The sequence below is a fragment of the Chenopodium album genome, chromosome 6 (genome assembly GCF_948465745.1).
Source record: "Chenopodium album chromosome 6, dcCheAlbu1.1, whole genome shotgun sequence".
NCBI lineage: Eukaryota > Viridiplantae > Streptophyta > Magnoliopsida > Caryophyllales > Amaranthaceae > Chenopodium > Chenopodium album.
In genome coordinates this window covers 49,145,855-49,169,964 of record NC_137839.1, presented here as the reverse complement: position 1 = coordinate 49,169,964, position 24,110 = coordinate 49,145,855, and the positions used below count along the sequence as shown (strand labels likewise).

The 24,110-nt window shown below is 36.0% G+C and overlaps 1 protein-coding gene across 1 annotated transcript; it reads right to left on the bottom strand.

Moving 5' to 3' along the window:
* Positions 1 to 3,513: 3,513 nt before the first annotated feature.
* Positions 3,514 to 20,563, bottom strand: LOC145636063 (ADP-ribosylation factor GTPase-activating protein AGD12-like). The gene is made up of 9 exons (XM_081687506.1): positions 20,407 to 20,563; positions 19,285 to 19,375; positions 18,807 to 18,888; positions 17,007 to 17,082; positions 16,566 to 16,729; positions 16,084 to 16,231; positions 15,456 to 15,572; positions 7,609 to 7,704; positions 3,514 to 4,084 (listed from the first exon to the last, which is right to left on the bottom strand). The coding sequence occupies exons 2-9, from the start codon at positions 19,319 to 19,321 to the stop codon at positions 3,803 to 3,805; spliced, it is 1,002 nt and encodes a 333-aa protein (XP_081543632.1). The 5' UTR covers positions 19,322 to 19,375; positions 20,407 to 20,563; the 3' UTR covers positions 3,514 to 3,802.
* Between the last annotated feature and the right edge of the window lie 3,547 nt (positions 20,564 to 24,110).

The following is a 24,110-nucleotide window of genomic DNA, read 5'->3' as shown; positions in this document are numbered from 1 at the left end:
AAAAAATAAAGAAAGTGTGTGGACTATACTTGACTCGTGAGTGATTAAGTGATGTTATAAGACTCGTGGTATGATCGTATGGCTAGACATGTGAACAGTAACAAAAATGACTGACACGAGGACCAAATTAACACGAAAGACTAAAAAAAAAAGCTGACTGGACTTATTTCCTAGGCACCGTGACATGGCAAACTGTACCGTGTCACGGTACAAGCTACCGTGACATGGTGGACTTTCCCGTGGCACGGTGGATGCTGACATGGCACGACTTTTTTTTTATTATTACTGGAATTCCACCGTGCCACGGTGGAAACTGCCGTGACACGGTGGACTTTCTCGTGGCACGGTGGATGCTGACGGACGACATTTTTTTTTAGTTTGCGCTAATTACTAAGTGAGTATGGTCCATTAGCAATCGCTAGTCATAAAATAATCCACCATAGACAAAGAAAGATCGTTAAGGTTAGAATCAAAACGACCAAACATAAAACACGTAGGCACAATGATGCAAAGAATAGTTCGCAACCTAAGGTCAAGTTCTATGTTCGACTATGGTCAGGTTTATTTGGTGTCAATAGGGTACCATGGTTAAGATTTTGGACGTGTTAGCAAGGCAGCCTCCATTGAGAGTGTATGCCAACGGGCGGCTCCGCGGTTCGTGATGAAATCGAACTCAACTCCATGGTTTGGGTGGATTTAATAACTCGGATGAACCCTTATTGCCATGAGCGTTTTTGGGTTGATAGAGCTTAAATCCCCCGGGGCTAAGACGCATGTAGAACACACACATTTTTTCAGAAAAATCGAAGGAAGTTGACTGTGAGAAGAGAAAACAAGTCGCCGGACTTATTTTAGGACTACCGTGACACGGCGGAGATCACCGTGCCACGGTGCTGCACACCGTCAGACGGTGTATTGTACCGTGACACGGCAGATTCTGTCGTGGCACGGCAGTCAGATAATCTGACTGATGCCCTGTTTTCCTTCGTACGCAACCAAGTTATTCAATTTTTCCTACGGGACAAACCTAAGAGCGACGTTAAAACGTCTATGCTTATGCAAAAATGCCAAATTAATCACAGGAATATTTTTCAAGAATCTTTCAAGTCTTATCCACTCATCTTAATTAAATATCGATCACTCAAATTGATAAACAACCAAGAATCCTCCCAAGTAGAGTCGCCAAATTGTAGGTGTCGCTCGAAGTGCGCCTACGCAAAAGCATGTTGTAAATATGCTTGGTACTCATAGGAAGTGGGAATTGACATATACGATTAGGGACAAGGAAAATAGGGAGCCGCCAACAAGTTTTTAAGGAACTTGTAAACCGTTCACGGATCATAAAAGGCAACCACGATAAGGGACAACGATTGACCCGTGAAAGTTACACCCCATTCATAATCCATGAGATTACTAACTCCATATGATTCGGAACCATGAAAGGAGGATCGGGGATGATGGTATGAAGTGAGTCATGGAGTCACATTCGCCCGTATTGGCCTCTACTCGATTCTTATAGTGAAAAGTGATTCCTGCGATCTCAAAGGCATACAAATAAAGATTCATTTTGTTCCAAACTATTATTATGCTAAATTGGTTGAATATTAATGCAACATATAATTCTAAAATATTTGTGATCACTTGATTAAATAACAAGATTAAAAGGATCCTAAACCGATTGTCCAAATTATCTTATTAGGCGTGATTTTCAATTACATATTCCCTTTAAACATGCATTATGGCGATCATAAAAATAATAATAGAATAAACATTAATATTGGAAGAAATTTAACAATAATATCGTTAGTCAAATCAAATATAAAATCAACCTAATCATGATATTAGCAATATTAAAATAAAATAAGGGTAATTAAATTAATCAATTACTCACATTCCGCGCGTTCCTTTAAATTACTACATCATGAATAAATTGTTAGTAACTTCAATTAAAAAAAAAAATAAAGCAAATGAAAATTAAATTAAATTAAATAAAAAGTAGAGTTAATTTGGTCCAAACCCTCAGTTATGTGTACCTTTCACGCCTTGGTTTAAGGACGGAACCTCGGGTTAAGTATGAACTCCTTGGAGTACTTAAGGGAAGAATGGTGTAATTAGGAATATAGGTTTAAGGCTTAGAATATGAGAGAGAGAGAATATAATATTTTTTTGGTGTAAAAGAGAGAAAGAGAGAAGGATTTCATTATCGGGTTTGGTTTTGGGAAGACATTTTAAGGTGTCTACAATGTTGTTTAGCTATGTTGTCCTTTTGTATTTTGTTGTTTGGGTTGTTTTTGGTTAATAATTCTCTTTCTCTACTTGTTCATGAGTTAGAGATGCATAGTGTAATTCTAGTTATGGAGGGTTATGAAGTGTTGTCGTTGTTCTTGGAGCCTTGTTGGTCGGTTTTAGGGGTTGTGAGGTTAAGCAATCCCTTGATAGTTTGGTTGGTGGTCCTTTTAGTTGCTTATTCGGAGTGGGATCGTGATATGAGGGATTGTCATGTTGCATGTGTGGCTTCCCTCTTTGATAGTTTGGGCGATGTCCTCTGTGTTTGTGCTATTTTCCAGAGGCTAGCGGTATTTATACAAGTAGAAAGTATTCCCTGCATTAGGAATTTGCAGGGAGAAGGTAAGTTTGAGGGGAGAGGTTTGTTTGCTTGTTGTGTTGTTTCTTGGTTGCGGGATGATTTGGGTCTTCATTCACTGACTATCATCCCATTTGTCGGTGTTGGTGTTGATGATGACAAAGACAATCATCATTAAAAATTTCAATCTTGAAGGAGGCTCTTCATCTTTAATGTTTGGGGTAAGCAAAGTCCTCCATTTTCTTGCATTTTATATAGGTAGAATTGCAGAAAAGAAACCTACATTTTGGTGTAAGGCTTCTCTTGGTAGAGTCGTAGAAAAATTCGACTCTTGTGGTTTGGCTCCCGGACTCTTAGGAGGTGGCTATGCTTTTCAATCCCTAGGAGTGGAGTCGTGTGATGGGTTTTCTTTTCGGCAACAGGGTGCTTTCAACTATCGGGTGTATTGTCACTACACTGCTTCCACCGAGATTTTGCATAGGTATTATGACAAGTTTCGGTTCCCTTCTTTAGTGTTTGCTTGCATTAACGGACATTCTCCATGGTTTGGGTTCATTCGGCAACTTTTGGTCCAAGAAAAGGTTTTGGTAAAAACCTTTTGGCTTTCTGAGCTCCGACGTATTTTGTATGATGCACAATGGTGTAATCATTCGCTTCGATTTTCCTCTACTGGTTTAGCTAAGTGGGTTTTGTTGTTTATAGTTTTGATTTAATTCTCTTAGGTTGTAATTTTCCTTTATTTATTTATGAAATTTTCATTGTCTGAAAAAAAAAATAAAAAATAAAAAAATAAATCCATAAGATGAGAATGATTAGAATTGAAGGAAGGTGATGTTAAATTTAATTATTAATAAAGATTTGTACATCGTACGTGTTTGAACCCAGTCAATTGCTATTTGGAAGTATAACGCTGATGTTGGCCTATATAATAACACATCAACCGATTTCATGATTAACTTTCAATATCTTAGAAAAAATTATCAATACAATAATTTAAAGTAAAACTCTCTCAATGAATAGCTGTAGTTTTAAAACCAATAGTACACACTAACTTTCAGTGATTATGAAACAGATGAAAAACAAATTAAACACAAAGGACAGAAGATAGAAAACTGATATCTCACAATGGCATTGGCGGTTATTTCATCTAATATTGTGAAGTTCATGTGATTTTTCTTTTCCCCAATCATTTACATTCTGGGGTTTAATATTAACTGATTATTGCTCAAGAGGCATCCACTCCACTTCTAATTCTAGCTCTCCAGATTCGACGTTCTGGAGCTTCAATTGCATCTCCTGTTTAACTTTACCATCATCAATGTTAATAATGCTGTCTTCTACAAGGGCATTATCATGTGATTTCAACCATTTCCCAATCTGCATGTTACCAAACATTCCTGGGTCTCCATAAGCCATCGCCGAGGTTATCAACGGCTGGATATCGATCTCGGCTTCACCCATGATGTCATCAGCTGAGAATGTGTCATGATCGAACACTTTCTGCAGTGAAAGACAGAAACGAAAATACCAACCATAGAATGCATCAGATACATAAATCAATAATTATTTGGCACTTTGGCAGTAGCAGTACTGATGTACTATTAATCCACGAGTCAGTCATAGCCCATGTCAGCTGCAATATAATTATCATATGGTATCACAAACATTGTATGTTATCACAAAATACCTTTCATATTGAAAAGGGGAAAAAAAATCACACATCCTTATTACTACCTCCAATTTTTTTAGTTGCAACTTTGAAATATTTTATATCTCTCAAATAATACCCCAAAGTTGCAACTAAAAAAAATCGGAGGTAGTACTATCTTAAATCCTATTTCCCAATTTGAATATTTAAATCTTTCCACATGAAATCTTTCCCTATATAACAAAAAATTTCCGTCAATTTCATCTATTGATTTAGGCCATTTAGCTAATGTGCCAAAAAAATTTACTTTATTCTGTTTTCCATACAACTTTAAAACTTCCACCAAGTGAAATTCCCTTTGCATGGAATCCAATTTTTAATCATCATTTTTTTATTCCCAATAATCACATTTATTACATAGTCCCTCTATTTTCCTTTATGATTCTTATAGATAATGATATACATAGCCCTTAGAGCTATATATAAGCATTAAAAACACTTACGAAAATTGTATAAAATTAGGAATTCATGACAAAAACACGCGTAAATCAGTGTAATTAGTGTGTTTTAGTCATGATTTTCTAAATTTATGTAGCCCTAAGGGCTATGTATAGCATTTTCCTTTTCGTATTTGTTATTTTGAAAAATGAGACTATTTAATGTAAAATTTCGAAAATTTATTGTTTCCCTATATGCATGGATTCTAGGGGTGAAACAAACTAAGTTTAAAACCGAACCGAATAACAAATATGGTTCAGTTTTTTTCAAAAGTAAATATTTCGGTTTGTAATTCGGTTTCGGTTTGAGAAAGTGAAAAGCCGAAAAAACCGAAATTTAGGCCCAATCTCAAAAATTATCCTAACCCAACATATTTTATCCTAAGTATATAAAGAAAAAAGACCCTAATCTAAGCTATCTTCTTCTCATCTCTCATCTTCTTCGCCCCCTCTCTCATCTTCTCCGCCCTCTCTCTTTTCGCTCTCTCTCCTTTCGTCTTCATCTTCTCCACTTTCACTCTCATCTCCTCTTTTCCCCTCTAGCCCACGATTTCGAGGTTTTCGAACTCCATCAAAGGCACTAAAGGTTTTTCATTTCAAACACCATCAATTAAAGGGATTTCATGTCAAATTCGACCTTAAAAACTCTAGATCCAGAGTTTTCATGGTTGAATTTGACCTTTAAAATCCAAAATCGACGTCTTTTGGTGGAATGTGAGAACGTGAGGTATGTCCTCTTTTTTCTTTCGTTTACTTTGGTTTAAGTTTTATTTTCTACTTTATTTTAATGGTGGTGTGATTGAATTGTGGTGGTGAGTCAATCTAGGGTTAGGGCATGGTGGAAGGGTGAAATACGGTGGGTTGTGGTGGGTGCGGATCTAGGTTAGGGGTTCAGTTTTGTTTGGTTCGGTTTTGATTGGTGTGGTTTGGTTCGGTTTTTTTTGCTAAATTTGATGTTTATGTTGCTTGCGGTTTGGTTTTTGTTTTAGAAAACCGAAATATAGGTGGTTTGGTTTGGTTCGGTTTCAAAGCTAAAGTGGTGCGGTGTGGTTTGCAAAATCATGAAACCGAATTATGGTGGTTCGGTTTCGATTTGTGCAAAAAACCAAACCGAAAACCGAACTTTCACCCCTAATAGATTCCAATTTTTAATCATCGCTTTTCAGAATTTATTCTCTATTCCAAATAAGAAAACCAAGTAGGATTAGGGGAAAATTGATTTATAGAGAAAAATAAAATAAATTCAAATCCACATGCAAAAACTTTAGGTACCCAGAACTTAAATTGGTGGTTCCAGCTTCCAACAAAAATAAACCGGATTGTTCCAGATAATAAAGTTATGAACCAATTGAATATTTAATTATCTAAAAATACTACTGTAATGCATGCATTCCAAATACAAAGGTTGTTGAATGTATCTGTTCAGCTTAAGAAAGAGCATTACTGAAACCTTAAATCTATAAAATAAAATAAATAAATAAAAAAATAATAATAAATAAAAAAAAAAGTATGTAAAATTTTCATACATGGAGTATATTAGTATATGCTCCTTCCGTTTTTAAATACTTGCTCCACTTTTCATTTTCGGCCGTTTTTAGGTACTTGCTCCATTTCCTTATTTGTAAAGCTTTTACAATATTTAAGTCATTTCTCTCGCCTAGTGGATGGTGGACCTAACATAAATTATATTTTATTAATTTCACATTCTCTCCTCCAATTCTCTCAAACTACTATTGGTTTTTACAATTTTTTATTTTTCCTCCTACCCCACTTTCTCCATATTTTATTACTTTCTCCAATTTCTCCTAAAACTCCACGCATGGAGAAATGGAGCAAGTATTTAAAAACGGAGGGAGTAAGATCTTTATATGCATATGTTTTATACTACGTATTTTTTGAACTACATGTGCAAATAAAAAAAAGGTTCAAATTCGATATGCATCCAATTTTTAAGAAACATAAAAAATTATGCTAGATAGAACATCAAATTATATTTATTAGAAAATATTAACACATACAGTTAAAAATAGGAAATTTGTTTTTGTGAAAATCCATCATTTAAAAAACATGTCATAAAAAACCACCCAATTAAAATATTTTGTTGTAATTCACCACCACCTACAGGAAAATGAACGTTGACTACTAACGATTCAGTGGTCATTTGTTCTGTTGGTGGTGACAAGTTACGACAAAAATTTAAAATTAAGTGGGTTTTTAAACTTTTTTTATGGTGGTTTACCACAAATTTCCTTACAAATATAAAACATTTATTTTCTTCCCGCTTTATAAACCTTCTCAAATATATCGAAAATTTTTAACAATTATATATATAATCGTGTAGCCGAAAGTTCCAAGCCCGATTCCAAGATTTTATGATTTGGTTTAACTGTTTAACGGGTTCCAAATATCAAGTTAAAACTAATCCCTACTAATTAGGGTTCAAATTTCTAAAATATGACCTCAATACTTTGTTTTTTGACCCCTAAACACAATTAAGCTAAGCTATCAACAAATTTTAATCAATTTATTTAGAATAATAAGATCAAATAAAGGCAAATAAGAGTTTTTAGCTAATACAGTGCAGTTGGTCTCACTTCTAAACCTGAGAACTATTGATTCAGCTCAATATTTTTTTAGGAAACTACTGTGTATACAAAATTGAAGGAATTAAATTAAACCCATAATAATCAAATACACTGAAATGTAGATAATAACCAACATCATGAATTTATTTCACAGTTATCCATATGAAAAGCAAGTTTCACACAATTGTGCCACTGAATAGATAAAAGCAACCAGCAGGAAAAGCACATTGCCCAAATAGCAAAGTAAATAAGAGCACCTGATGGAGTCATGAGAAAAATAAAGGGAAAAATTACCAATTTTACAGATCCGTATCGTTGAGGTACAGAAAGCATAAGTTCCTCGTTCCAAATTGGATTCAGATTGCTCTTTACAACAGATGTTTGTACAGCCTGGGACAGTAAATTAAGAATTTGAACATTGAGGGGAAAAAAAAAAAAAAAAGTTTATACAGCGATGGTTTATATAAATCTATGCTAACTGAAAAACCAAGTATGACACACACCAAAAATATCAGCCTAGAGGCATCAACCCTTAGGGTATCCCACCGGGGAGGGGAGGAGGGAGGGGGGGAGGCAGAATGCATACAGAATCATGCGTCAACCCCACAAATTTGAAAGAAAAGGTTCTTCATAGATACTCCAGTAAGACAAAAGTCAATTATAGTCAACAACCAGGGATACCCAGAACGTGGTTTGTGGCGACACTCCGGGCCATTTGTCCTGCTGTACTTTCCCATACCGGTACGCAAAGTTTCACATTTTGGATAGTCAAAGGTGGCAAACCATATCATCATGGTGATGGTAACCTACGCCTACGGTAGAAGAAGCTGAATAGTGTTACATTTAGTAAAATATGTTTATTATTATTTATGATTAGTTGATTATTCAAATTGAATGGAAACAACCACCCAAATATCCTTCCTCTGATTTATTGGAAAGTAGACCCTTCTTTTCCTTGTATATTTTAAGAACTACTCCTATAGTGTTTTTTTTTTTTTTTTCCAAAAAAATTTCTTTCATTTATTAACTCCCTCCATCTTTTATTACTCGTCCCACTTTCCTTTTGCAATCATATTTTATTACTTGCTATGTTTCCTTTTTTGTAAACTTTTAACAATAATTTACTATTTTCCTTCCCACTAGTGATCTCATCATCTTTTTTTTAATATTTTTCAAATTTTCTCTCCTCCTCCCCAATTATACTCAATTTTGTTTTTCATCATAATACTTTCTACTATTCATCCTAAAACTCCATATTCGGAGAAATGGAGCAAGTTATAAAATACAGAGGGATTATTAAAATGGTTTACAGTTGTATAAATAAATAACTAGGAGTCTTTCATTGTTCAAGCCTGAAGTCTAGCACAAAGAACAATCATTAAAAATAATCCAACTTCCTGAGTACTTTAGAAGTTGTTTTCCCCGTTTTTGTTTCATACCAAATTTTGGAACATCCCATGTTCCAAGCTACATTGTCCAAATCAGAATTTTAACTCTAAAATCTTTTAGCTTTAACCCAAGTTGCACTAAAACGAATACGGGTACGGATATGGGGACGGAAAAAGGCAAAATGAAAATTCCAAAAAACGGGTATGGAAAAAAAAAACAGAAATATTAAAATTCATACGATGTTTATAAAATAATCCATACTATGTTTTTAAAAAGAAAAAAAAAATCCTAAATTCTATTGAATATGAGTCATAGTAATAGATGTGGAGTAAGTAAGACTAAAAAAGAAAAAAAAAAAAAAGGGAGTAAAAAAACTTACAGATTATTGCTAATTTATCTTTTTTTTTTTAAAATACAATTATAGCTACTTTACCTATTCCACGTGATAATGTTTTACTATTTCCAATTCCATATTGTACTTCTACTAGTACAATAAGCTACAGTACTTTATATCATTATTTTATACCAATTGAAACATAAAAAAAAAAAAATATTTAACAGAGTAAAAAGTTAAATATTATTTTATTTTATTTTAAAAAAAAAAAAAACCCTTCCTCTTCCTCTCCTCTCTCAAAGGTTTAGTAATGGCTGCCTGGGACCTTCACTGGTGTCGCTGCAGGTGCTAAAAAATGTAGGTGGCTTCTTCAAATTTTAGGGTTTTCGAGAAATCAAAACCGGGTAAGTAATTTTTTTTTTTAAAAAAGTGGGTTGGGCTTCTATTGGGGATGTCGAAAAAGGAGGTAATCCGTCCCCGAAACGTCTCTAAAGTTGCTCCCAGCCGTCCCCAAATTTTTTTTCTCGTACCACTTTTCAAGGGTACGCCTTGGGGATGTATCCGGGCCGTACCCGTCCCCAGTACGGAAAACGTCAAGAGGTTGGCATATCCGTGCATCCTTGGCTTTAACAAGGGGCAAAAGACTCCACATATTGATTTTTTTATGTAGACAACCGTTGCATGAAATACAAGACGTTTCGGAACTTGAAACGGGAACAGGAACTTGGACGTTGGAACACAGCCTCTAAAGTACCCAAGATTTTGGTTTAATCTATAAGATTGTAGTTTTGTGCTAGGTTTGAACCAAGAGAAAAAGAAGTACTCCTAGTATCAATATATATATTAGTATATCTACATAACATATAGTTGTAAACCATTGTAATAAATAAATTAGAGAAAATAAGTACAGAGTACTTACTAAGCAAATTAAAGAATAGTAAGGGTCCACCTTCCAATAACAAAGAGTAAGGATACATATGGTAGCTGCCCACATTTAATTTAAATAAACAAATATTAATAAATAAAACATATTTTAATACTATTCACCATCCCCAATTAATGATCACCATCTTAAACATATAATCTGAAAATGTAACCATAAACAAGCATCATTGTAGTAATCTAAAATCTAAAAGATGATAATCCTAAAGTCGGAGCCACGATATAATTTGCCACCATTGACGAGGAAATGGTACGTGAAAGTACCAGGTTCCAAGACTGGATCGGGCCACGTACCACGTTTAGGGTATCATTGATGTAAAAAATATAGAGGAATAAAACTAATGTCATAATTTATATATTTCCCTCTGCTTGCTTTAATGAACGCATTAACTTGTTCCTAGAGTAGTTATAAGGGTGTAAGAAAAGGTGAATAAAAGCAAGACAGATCAATCAATCAATCAAAACATTAATCAAAAGCAAGATAGATGCAATAAAAAAAATTTAAAAAATAAAATAAAAAAATAAAAAGTGGTTGGGTGTATGAAATAGAGCTATATTGTTAGAATCCAACTCCTTTTGATGTATTAGTTTCCCTTTAGGTGTTTTCCTAGAGTTTAGTTTATGCTTTCTTAGCTTGAGGTCCTATTGTCAGATCAGTGTTCACTAGGGATTCTCCTTGTATGTCATTTAAAGCTCTTTAGGGGGTGAATGATTAATGAAATCTTAAGCCTTCTACCAAGTGTTGCTTTGCTCTTATGCTTGTTTGTTGTTAGACCTTTATAGATATTGTGTCTTACTTGCATAATAGCTCCCCTCCAAACCAACTTTATGCACTAAGAACTCGTGGTTCGGACCCGCTTGTGCCCGTCTTGAATTATCGACCGTCACAAGCCCCGACCACCCGCACTCCGTTGCCAAAATAGGCGTGAGTGCTCTTTGATTTAATTGCCCGCTTGTATTGCTTTGTGCTCGCAAGCCCCTCTTCCGCTCAAGGCTAGCATTCTTGCCGCCAAAAGGCTAGAGCGCGCCGCACGTTTCGGGGTCCAAGCTCCCAGACCATGACAGTTGGTATCAGAGCCGAGGCCCATATCTCGTCGCAAGCAACCCGTGTAGGCACCAAGGAGGGCTACACAAAGATGGAATTCATAGAGGAAAGACTCGGTTGGCTCGAGACGAAAGTGGACGAATGGTCCCAGCTACAAGTCATTGTGCGCGAGCAAGCCGAGCAAATTGTGAAATTGATGGAAGATAAAGATGCTCTCCGCGAACAATTACAATTTGTTCAAAGGACAAGCCGATGAAGCACTTGAGAAATGTGCTACCTTAATGCACCTGTGGGCAGAGACGCACATGGGGTTGGTGCGGTGAAGATCAAGCCGCCCAAACCTCGCGACTATAGTGGCGCTAGAGATGCGAAAGAAGTTGATAACTTCCTCTTCGACACATGGAGCAGTACTTCCGAATATGTCAACTGAGTGACGATCAGAAGGTGGATACTGCCATCATGTACTTGTCCGAAGATGCTAAGTTGTGGTGGCGCACCAAGCACGCAGACATCGAAGCAGGAAGGATAAAGATTGATACATGGGCAGAGTTCAAAGAGGAACTCAAAGAACAATTCTACCCCGTCAACACAGCATTTGTTGCGCGGATGAAGCAATGTTACAAGGTACGTGGTTCGATTCGAAACGTGGTACGGAAATGGATACGTGAAACTTTACTCTTAGTGAATCCGGAACGATTGGATACGAAATAAATAATTAATATTATATTTTTAAGTAATTTTTTATTAACCAATAAGGGATAAGAACAAAATATATTTTAAGATATTATTTTTTAAAAATTTTTATTTTATAATTATTAATTAAATTTAAGGCTTTTTGGAACAATTGACAGCCTCTGATCCAGTCCTATAAATTCGAATTTCACTAAAAAAAATATATTAAAGTACACTAATAATACAGAGTACTAAATTAAAAGGTAAGATAAGAGGTCTAGAAAAGTACACGTGGGGTTGTTTAGGCCCACCCACTATCCCCACCTACCCAAAAGAAGATTTTTTAATAAAAAAAAACGCTGCCAGCTGAGGACCAACCCACTATCTCTCTCCTCTCACCTGCACAATTAGTTTCTCTCTCCTATTTCAAGAACTCTATCGATTTTAATGGAGGTTTCTCCATTTTTTCCCTTTCTTTTTCCCTTAAAAAGCTATGAAATCGGTTCGTGGACTCTAGCGACTCGAATCGCGACCTCCAGCGACCTGAGTCGCGTTTGTACCGTGTTTCGGTACGAACGAACCAGGTCGTGGTTCGGGCCAACGTACTGGGATGAAGTTACAAGAGTGCCGCCAGAAGAGTTCTCTTCGCGACTATGTTAAGGAATACTCGGCGATAATGTTGGACATCACAGACATGAATGAGAAAGATCGGGTGTTCAACTTTATCAACGGGTTAAAGGAATGGGCGCAGCGAGAGATTTTGAGGCAGAATATTGTGCAGCTGAGAGATTGATAGACTACTCGGTCGGAAAGGGTCGTCAATCCGAGAATGAATCAAGTGGGACGTCAACACGCTCTAACAGTCCGTCTCCAAACTCTCCAAAGGGTACAGAGAATGGCTCACGAGTATCATCCAACACCATCAATACTTATCATAGAAGAAGTGGAGGAGGTGATGCACAGAGATTAACATCTACCCCCTCCCAGAACTGGAAACTCAAGAGCCGGCGCATCCTCGGCAAACACAAGGGCGATGAACTGCATACTTTGTCGAGGTCCACACAAATGGTGGGATTGCAAGCATAAAGAAGAGCTTGACAAGATCCAAAAGAGATTGTCATCCATGTCCGTGCAGGAGGCCACAAAAGAGACTAGCAGCGATGAGGAGCCCACATACAAGATGGGTTCCATACGACGCTTGAGTGCTATGAGAATGATAGCACCTGAGAAAGAACCAGAAGTCCGATACCTTTCGGCAATGCGAGTGATGGAGCCAGAGAAGAAGGCAACATCGAAGAAACAAGCTCGCCCCAGAGACTCAGAGAAGCGGGAGATGAAGCCCAACGAATTGGCAACATCCCAGATGCACCCCCGCCAAAAACAGAATCAGACACCCGGTTCGAAGCAAAGAGCGACGAGCCCAGAGACACCAAAGAAGAACTTCCCAAGAGAGAGGAAAAGCAGTGGTCGAGCAAACAACGCAAGGCACGTGCAAGGGATCACAAAGAAAATGGTCACCCAAGAGGCACCGGCCACAACTTGAAACTCTCCACCACAGTCTCAAGGAAGCAGCTCCCCAACAGAGATGATCGTGGAAGCAGCTCTCCCCAAGAATTAAACAGACCCCACTCCCACGAGGAAATTTAGAGATGAAGCTCTCAACAAGATGTTCGAGCCGAGCGACCCCAGAGACAAGCTCCTCGTCAACAAAGAAGACCTAGCTCCAGAAGTCAGCGGCGCATCAGAAACTCGAGATAGTTTAGGACCTTCTACTTTTGATTGTAACTCTTGTAAGTCGACGAGGTCGTCGACAGCTTAAGTGGGGGAGGATGTTAGAATCCAACTCCTTTTGATGTATTAGTTTCCCTTTAGGTGCTTTCCTAGAGTTTAGTTTATGCTTTCTTAGCTTGAGGTCTCATTATTGTGTTACTGTCAAATCAGTGTTCACTGGGGATTCTCCTTATATGTCATTTAAAGCTCTTTAGGGGGTGAATGATTAATGAAATCTTAAGCCTTCTACTAAGTGTTGCTTTGCTCTTATACTTGTTTGTTCTTAGACCTTTATAGATAGTGTCTTACTTGCATAATAGCTCCCCTCCAAACCAACTTGATGCACTAAGAACTCGTGGTTCGGACCCGCTTGTGCCCGCCTTGAATTACCGGCCGTCACAAGCCCCAACCACCCGCACTCTGTCGCCCAAATAGGCGTTAGTGCTCTTTGATTTAATTGCCCGCTTGTGTTGCTTTGTGCTCCCAAGCCCCTCTTCCGCTCAAGGCTAGCGTTCTTGCCGCCGAAAGGTTAGAGTGCGCCGCACGTTTCGGGGTCCAAGCTCCCGGACCGTGACATATATACACCAAATAGTACTGAACTTTGCCAAAGTTTCAATTAGAGTACTGAACTTTGAATGTTACAACTAGAGTACTTCTGGTAGAGTACTAAACTTAGTAACCTTCAGCAACCAAAGAACAAAATTTTCTGATTTTCACACTCTCAAACCAATTTACTCCGATCCACCACTCCGATCCACCTCAAATTTGCAAATTGATTTTTCTACTACCAATGAGCAATTTCAATTCGATTAATTTGATTATACGAATTCATTTTCTTGTTTGATTTGAGTGATTAAAAATTGAAAAACCGAATTGTTAATTTGATGATTCGGTACAAATTGGATAAGTAAAGGCATTTTGGGCTGCTTTGGGGGATAAATTGCTGTAAATGGCGGCTGCTGAGTGCTTTGGTGGGACTATAGAGAGGAGCTGCTGTAGCGGCGGTTTGGGGGTCGTGGCAGGGTATAATTGTCGATTGTTGGTGAGAGGAATATTATCGATGTGTGAGGATGCATGGTGCGGCTGCTGTGAGGTATGCGGGAAAATTTATGAGGCGTGTGAAGGTTGGAGAAGCAGTGTGCAAATCAGCCATGGATGTTGCAGGGTTTGAGGTGTGTTAAGGTTGGAGAAGCAGCAGGTGAATTAAGGTGAGGAGAAGTGCAGGTAAGGAGAATTCGGGAAATGGGTGGGGATGTGACTGTTCGGCGGGGAAGAGGGTGGGATGGCTCCAGCGAACGGGAACGGGTACGGGTGGGGGCTAGTTCAGTTGGGGAGAGGAAAGAGTAACGGAAGGGGGCTTTTTTTTTAATCATTATAAAAATCAATTAATTTATTTTTTTTTAAAATATGAAAACCGGGTACAATAGGAAGCACCCGGTTACAGGTGGTTAATATCGGATTCTTTACCTCCGGTGACCGTTGGAGTACTCTAATTGAAACAAATTAAGTTTACTTTTGCCAAAGTTCAATGCTGTTTGGTGTATATAACTCGTATAAAATAAGTAGATAAAGTTGGAGAGAGTGGAGTGCAAAGGTTTAATTGTAGTAGGAGGGAGGGGGGGAATATAATGTAAGTGAAAGGAGTTTTAGCAAATATAAAACCTCAAAATGGCATGCGGGTACATTTTATATTATTAAGGGAAAAAGAAAAAGAAAAACTGTGTGAAAACCTCAAAATGGAATATGGGCACATTTAATATTTAAAAAAAAAGAATTTCGGTGCGTATGTGTGCGGGCATGAGGGTGGGGGGTGTTGCAACATGTCAATGAAAACATAGATAACCATACAGTAATATAGTCATTTGCTATGAACACGAAAAAGCTGAAAGGAGTAACCAAATAGGATGTAACTGACAACTGCAATATCCAATGAGATTTTATTCCTGCACCTTGAAATAATTACCAAAATGTTAAGTTTGCGTAACTCACCTGCTGCCCTAGATTAAGGACAACATAAGGATCACTAGATAACATGTCTCTGACGGCCAAATTTGTCCCTTTTACTACTTTAACCTTCAATATTCCAATAAATTCTACCATTCCTTCCTGTTCAACAAGTTCATATATCAAAAGTGTGCACTAGTTAGACATCCTTTCATTATAGACATAACCAACGTAATGACAAAAGTTTCTTAATCATATCAAAAATCAATTTGACAATTAATACCAATAAACTTAAAAAGAAATTAATCAGATAAGTATTAGTCCTATGCTCTTATTTCAGAATTCAACAAGAGCATTCAAGCACAATAGCTAAACCTAGGTTGGTCCAGTAACTATCCTCGTTACAAACATCTTAATGGGTATTAAAAGATGAAAAATTTACAAAAAATACAGTAAGACAGGAGAACTGCAATGATACAAGGGGCTTGAGGGCAGTAAGTAGCTTAACAAAAATAGTTTACCGTACTAGCCCCTCAGAACATGGGAAACACTAATTGATAGCTTTGGTTTCTGTTTTGGGACATTATATATAAAATTTTTTTCCCTTCACATTACAGTTCAAGATCAGCTGCAAGAAGAATACGAATAGAAGAAACTAAAAGGACAAACTTACAGAGCTTTCCGATACTTTTGATGATTGTGAACTTCGGAAACTACTCATTAGCTTCTTGGAAAAGCTTGGCTGAAGCGAGGTCTTTGCAGAAGACATTGAAAGAATTCGCAAGCTAGGTTTCAAGAATTCCTGAAGCTCATACTTAGATCTACATTGACAATTGACAAAGTTTATAAATAAATACAAAGTGCTCTGTTTCCACCAAAGCCAATGCTATGCCTATTTATAAGAAAAAAATCATTGAACATTTGAACCTCAACAGCCACTTTACAGTAAATAGCTAAACATAAAGTGTTAGTGTCATACAGTCATGTTAAATGTATTGAATTACTCCAAATATTGCGACTTGAGCATAAAGGATAATATGTAGAGCGAGACATAATAAAGCGTTAGAGATAGGCAATTTAGAGGGGAGACATTCGTCTAAATACTGCATATTAGATCTGGTAACAGCTATTTGAAAGAGAATTCAGGCGACAAACCTGATGAATCTCATACGATCATCATGACTTGCATCAGGTCCAGGTTTTGAGAATCCATCTGGAATAAAAGCCTCATATATTGCATTAGCTGCAGAATTTCCGCCAACCTCAACCATCGCATCAATGTCTTCATCAGACCACTCATCTAATGTCACAGATAAAACCTGAAATAAAAACAAATAAAAAACAGTTGCACCCTGAAAAACCGCCATTGATATGGGAGGAAGTAATAGAAAAAACATTTACAATTGAGAAGATTAAAAAAAAAGGATTGGATTTTGTCCGTTTGTATTACCTAATCTTTTCCTCAAAGTGTGTGCTATGAAGGTGTGTTGCAAATAAAAGAAAACAGGGAAAGTATAAAATAAATCCACTAACTGCTTAAATTGGGAAAATTACTAACATACTAAGATGATCAATACAATGTACTTGTGCAAGTACCTTTGATATATGAGTTCCAAGGCTTCTATGCACACCACAACATTTTAAGCATATAAAAACTCCGATATTTGCAGATCTGAAAAAAAGAAAAATCAATTCTATGATAAAATCAGCAAGCTGAAAAGAATAAAAACAAATCACTAATATGTTACTATAAGTGTAGAAATGCAGAATTCTTCAACTTGATATTGCAACAAGTTAATATACGTGGACATGCTGTCGAAAAGAACTACAATGCGTTTAATATTATAAAAATTAAATCAAGAATATATATATTTCTCAGTAATAGTCATGCATATGGTAAATCCCAATCACCATTGTGCCAAGCATATTCTAATATGTAACATTCATAAATAACTTTATGTTTAAATTAAATAGTTACACTAAAATAAGAACCATTTAGATAAAAGCAAAAATGTTACAAAAGGATCGTGTGAATGAGAATACATTCAACACTATTGAGTATTGACTGACCATATAAGAAAATGAGTTAAAAAGAAAGAATTATAAAAGTAAAACACTACAACCAAACTCAGCCACTATGTCCAAGGAGAATATATTCCCTCCATTTCATAATATTCACAACACTTAAAATGTGCTAATGCACAATTTTGAACATTTATAATTACAATTACTTCCTCTCTTTTTTTTTTTTTTTTTTTTTTTTTTTTTTATAATTGTACTCTTTTCTTTTCTTGAAAGTTTGCATATTAATTGCACCATTTCTTTACTTGGTATGTTTTCTTCACTTTTTGGCTGTTCACACACAAAATCCCCTCCTAACCCTTGTTCACATGTGATAACAACCATTATTACCACACCTGTTACCCTTATTTGCTATACTACTAGTACTAGTGGATGCTTCTTGGAAAAAAGGGTAAGAATGACAAAAGAATGGAAAGCAGATATCTTAAGCCTAAGGGTGTGTTGAGTATTTGCAAAGGACCCAACACAAGCAGAAATTTAGCAGTTTTACAAGCACAGAAGGATCACAAAGAGAATCTATGTACTTAAAGTCCATAACACCTTGCAGTTGCTGTAAACTGTTCACTTGCAGTCTTGCATACCGTTCTTGCCTTACCATTCACTATTTTACATATATGTACGCACACTTGCATACCATTCACTAAGTTACATATATGTACAAACACACAAACGCACACTCCCACACACAAAACTCTAGGTACATCGAGTTTATGTTGCATATACAACAAGCATGCACTGTATACACATTACATAATAATATCTTTGCTTCCTTATACTTGATATTGCGTTTTTAATTCTAAGAAGCACAGATCTGAATGCAAACAAACCTGTAAATTGCAATTCACTCCAAAGTCCAAACAATTATATAACTGAGGTCTGGGGTTGAACATTTTAGAAGCAGGGGATAATGGGAGGGATACACATTTAAGTGAAAAATGGGCTGGAGAAATATGGGCCATGACCGAGTTCTATGATAGCAGGAACAAGTTGATAGTGAAGAAAGTAAGGAGAGAGATGGAGAGATATACGTGAAGCTATTTGGGTTCAATCACAAGAATTGCGGACAAAGATGTACAAGGATTGTATCGAAATCAGCAGAATTTCCATTAATGAAATGGATCGAGTGCCTTCAGTTAAAAGTATTAAATTGGGAAATTTCTTCCTGAAGAACTGGTGCTTCTCAAAACAGCATTAAATAGCCAACAAGAATGAAATTGAAACTAAAATGAGCATTGAAAGAAAAAAAAAATACTACAAAGGGAGTGTAGATAATTAAAAATAATAATTTGATAGAATCATAACAGAACAGCTTACGCCCATTTAGGATCTGGCGCACTGCAATCAGCACAACAGCGGTTATCCTTTTGAAGAAGTAGATCCTTAAGCCTTCTTTTACCTGAAAATGGAATGAGGTAAGATTTCAAACAGGCTTTGTCAACCCTCTTGCAATTTATTTAAAATTAAATTAAATTAAAAAAATAAAAAAAAAAAACACATTTATAATCCAATAATCCAATAGCTCCTGAAATTACGACAACAAAATGACCTAGTATAATTTGCATTCTTGATAGAAATGTAGGATTCTCCAAGAGGTCTAAACACAAAGTGTTGACCCTAATTAATCTAGACTAGTAGAGAGGTTCATAAACGTCTCTTGCGTTCATTAATCATAAACCTTGGAGTTGGTGTTAAAAATCTAGGCAAGAAACCCCAACAAGTGGAGATAAGATGTTTGGGGATTTCATAAATCATAACGAGGAGTTATTTGCAATTTGCAAAAACATACAAGTACCTGAGGTGGGTCTACCAAGCTCTGAGCGGTTATTCATTGCTTTATTTATAGACTCCACTCATCCAAAATAAATTATCTTCCTGATGAAAACCTAAAAGATTATCCAATAAAGACAAGAGTGAGAAAACATTTTAAATTAACCACAAAGCAATTGTTGTGAAGTCTTCACACAATTATAGTGTTATTACAAATTTATAGACTCCACCCATCCAAAATAAACTATCTTCCTACGAGAACCTAAAATAAAGACAACAGTGAGAAAACATTTTAAATTAACCACAAAGCAATTGATGTGAAGTGTTCAGGACTGTTCACACAATTATAGTGTTATTACAAATTGTTAACATGTTTCTCAGATAAGACTAACGCTATAATATCATGTTATTCTCACAATGGCAATGATAACAATTGCAGAGGGTAGTAAGTAGTTTTCCATCCATCCCCTCGCTACAAGAAAAAGTCTTATCAACGATGGCCGAGAATAGTCCGTATATTGTCAAAAACCGTCCAACACCCACCTTTAACCCACCCACACACCACCAAGGAAAACCCACCCACACCCACAGCCCCACCGCAACCCACCTTTAACCCACCCACACAACCCAAAAACAACCGTCCAAAATTTAAAACTGATTATTACCCATTTTCTTTCTTTCTTCATCCTATAAATAATCTACAAAAAAACACACACACAAAAATTAAAAAAAAAATTTAAAAATAAATTAAAAAATAAATAAATAAATAAACCCTCACTTTCTATTTACTCTTCTTCTATGTTCTCAAAATTTACTTTTCTTCTATAAATCATGAAATCAAAATTCAAAACATCTCATCTAATTATATACCCAATTCAATATCCAATCCAATTTACCCAAATTTACAATTATATATTCATAAATCATAATCCAATATCACCAATTTATTTCGTTTAATAATTTTTTTCAACCCCACATGCAAATCCATTTTTTCTAAAAATTTGAAACATCCATTTTACTCTGCCATAACAAGGCGGTGTTCTCATTGTTCAAACAACGGTCACAACTCTGGAACATGCCCAACTCGCGGCGCCGGCACCGTCAATCTCAATTCGCAATTATACAATAAAAAAATCGATATTCTAACCTTGACTTTTTAATGTGCGTTTTGCTTGGGGCGACGGTTGGCTTCTGCGGTGGCTAAATGGTGACTCGGAGGTGGCGAAGCGTGATATGTGATGGCTGGATTGTAAAACAGTGCGATGCGCGGTGGCGTGGTGCGTGGTGGTGTTTTGAGGAGAGAGAGGGGGTAGAAGAGGAAGGAGACCGAAGAGAGGAGAGAGAAAGAGAAGGGAGAGGGGCAGCTTTTAGATGACTAGCAGTCCTATCGCGCGCATTGCGCCGATAGTCAAGCGTTCTCCTTGTTGATGTAAATATTAGTTAATTACATATAATTACTGGATGAAGCCCATACGATGCAAGGTTTGTTTGATTTTTTTTAAATAATGTTTTTTTTTTTATTTATGAGTCTAAAATTTGTTATATAAAATTCCTAATATTAAAAGATAATATATAATATTTAATTAATTTAAAATCAAAAATCTCATTCGCCAATTTTGCTTACATGGCATTTGAATTATTTAATTATATATATATATATATATATATATATAATATATACATATATATATATATATATATATATATATATATATATTAGATTTGTAAATTGTTTAGGAAATATAGACAATAGTGTTCTTAAACGTCGCTCCCATTTTACAAGAGAAAGCTCGCATTTTTTTAATAGAATTTCATTTTTACCCCTAACATATAATTATGGAATTTTCACATAATAATTCACACTTTAACTCTGTAACCTCATTCAGTCTCATTTTATCTCTCTAACTCTCTAAAAATTTTAAAAATCAAAATCTGCAAAAAAAAAAAAATTTAAAAAAATATCAACCTTCATCAACAACTACCTACACAAAGGAATGGCTGATCCGCGGCGCATATAGGTGACTTACGGAGGAAGGAACTTGGCCGGCGGCGGCGAGCAGCTAAATTTTTTTTTAAAAAAAATAAGGGATCCGCCTAAAATTTCCGGAGAAACCTAGGAGGATTCGGAAATTTCAGGCGGATCCTCCCAAGTGTGTCTGAAAATTCTGGGTAGATGCCTGGGATTTCCGATTAATATTATTTTTAAGAAAAAAAAATTCGTAAATAATATTATTTTAAATTATGATTATGGTTAAAAATATATGATTAGTATTCTTTTTATTATTATAGTTGATATAGTGCTGTTATTATTATTGTTATTTTGATTATTATTGTTGTTGTTGTTTTTTTTTTTTTTTGTTGTTGTTGTTATTATTATTATGGTTATTGTTATTAGTAGTACTATTATTGTTTTTATTATTATTATGATTAGTATTATTTTAATTATTATTGTTGATAGTTGTAGGGAATATTTCAAGCATTATCCCTAGCTTGAACCCCACTGTGATCATACACTAAAGTACGGTGGCGTCCAAAGGGAAAGAAGATAGAGCAAAAGAGTCGCCAACAAGTTTTATGAACTTGTAAACCGTTCACAGGGTGAAGGTTACACCCTTTAACGATCCAGGAGATCGTCAACTCCTATAGGTCTGGAACCATGACTGGTAGTTCAGGGATGAAGGTACAAATCCAACCTAAAAGAGATTGAACCTGTCCTAATAATAGGCCTCTACTTTATTCTGATCGTATTCATGTGCGCTTTCTGACTAACATGCAATCAATAGGATTAACCCTAAACATGTTTAATCTATGTTGGTTGAATATTAATGCACAAATAAATCTATTATTGACGATCACTTAAATTATAATCAAATTAAACCTAAACAAGATTATTAATTATCTTATTAAGCGTGATTACAAGTACCAATTCCCTTTAAACATGCATAAAAGGCGTGATCAAGCAATACCAATAAATATCAAGCAACATAATAATAACAATAAAAACAATCATCATAAAATAATCATATTTATCATAATCATGCTAAAGCATAATAATAGCAAGACCCTAGGCATGATACTAACAAGATTAATAACAAACCCTAACATGTCAATAAACAATAAAAATCAAAGCTTTAACCCTAACATGATACTAACATGCTATTAGGAAAGAATATAGGAAACATCAAAATTGTCATATTCGATATTAAAGTTACCCTAAACATGATACTAGGAAGATCAAAATACCCTAACATGACGCTAGGAATCATAATAACAACTTAGACATGATTTCTATATCATAATATCAATAAAACCATTAAAACACTTACTTGGATGCCTCGTATCTCTTTCTAATAACAAAATACACGCGTTAGTAACTTCAAGGAAAATAATAAAACAATTAAATTAAATAATTGAAAGAGAGATTTGGGACCAAACCCTCAGAAATTAAAACCTTTCACGTCTAGGGCAAAGGCAACTTCGAGTTATGCTAGATGTGTCTAGATCTTGTGAATGCGGAATTTTGTATGTAAAAGGGTTGGTTTAGAAAAGTGAAAAAGAAAACTTCTAGAGAGGAGAATTAGAGAGTTCTTGAGAATTGATGATTGTAGATGATTCAAAACGGAGTTTTTAGGAGGCTATTTATAGAGAAAATCAGCCAAAAAGATAGAAAAATAAATCATAGTTTCGACGTGAAAAAACGAAGTTAGCGCCAGACGCTGACATTAACGCCAGACGCTAACGTTAGCGCCAGGCGCCAAGCTTAGCGCCATGCGCTAATGTCTGGCGTTAGGCGCTAATCAATTTTATTACGCGTTTTCTAAATTCAGATAAAATTTAACCGTATAGGAGGATAAAATCGTATTTTCCTCAAAAACACTCTTTTATTCTGATTAAAATTCCAAAAAGTCAACAAAAGTCAATTTATCAATGCTAATTGAATTAGGAACGAAAAGAACCTTCTAGAAGAATTTAGAAAATTAAAACCATTCCTAATTGCATTAGGAATGATAAATCCATATTAGACCCTCCTCTAGATCATTGGGCCACATATAAGGCTCAAACCGGGTCCAGTTTAGTAATTTGGCCATAACTTCCTCATTATTCATCGGAATTGGGCTTATAATATATCGTTGGAAAGCTCTTTTCAAGCCCCATCCAACTACACCATTATTGGACCCTCACTATGAACAAACCAAACTGGATTGGCTGTTTTCTTAAAATAGGTTTTCAAAAACAGAGAGAAAGAAAAGAAATTAAAACTACTCGCAACATTAGACTTTCCACACTTCCACTTATTCGATTATGATTCGAAGTGAAAGGTACTCATCACCGGATTTGGTTTTGGGGAGACAAAAATGGGTGTCTACAAAAGCCCCCACTTTGACTGAGTTTGGAGAAACGCAAGTTTCGAAAACAAAAGTCAAAGTAGCGATAGGGACGGAGAATGATTCAGAACGTTCTGCGATCCTAAACCACTCTTGTAACGCCGATACCTGCAAACTAGCGTTAGTTAAACAAATAAAAGAGTTAAGAAACGCGTATCATGTACCGTCGAGCACGGGTCTCTGAAAGTAACCGATTTTGCTGCTGCATTGCTGTATTTTTGTATTTTCAACGACCTCCTGCTAGCTAGAGAATGCCGCCTGAAAACTGCTACGCTTGTAACTGCCTCCAATTCCGCTATGATAGACTTCTTCAAGCTAGAGAACCCCATCGAAGATTGCTTCGCTTGAAACCACCTTCTACCATTTTGTGATCATCTTCCGCAAGCCAGGGAACACGATCGAAGACAACTTTGCTTGAAATCACCTCCAGTTGTTTGTGACAACTCTCCGCAAGCTAGGGGAATGC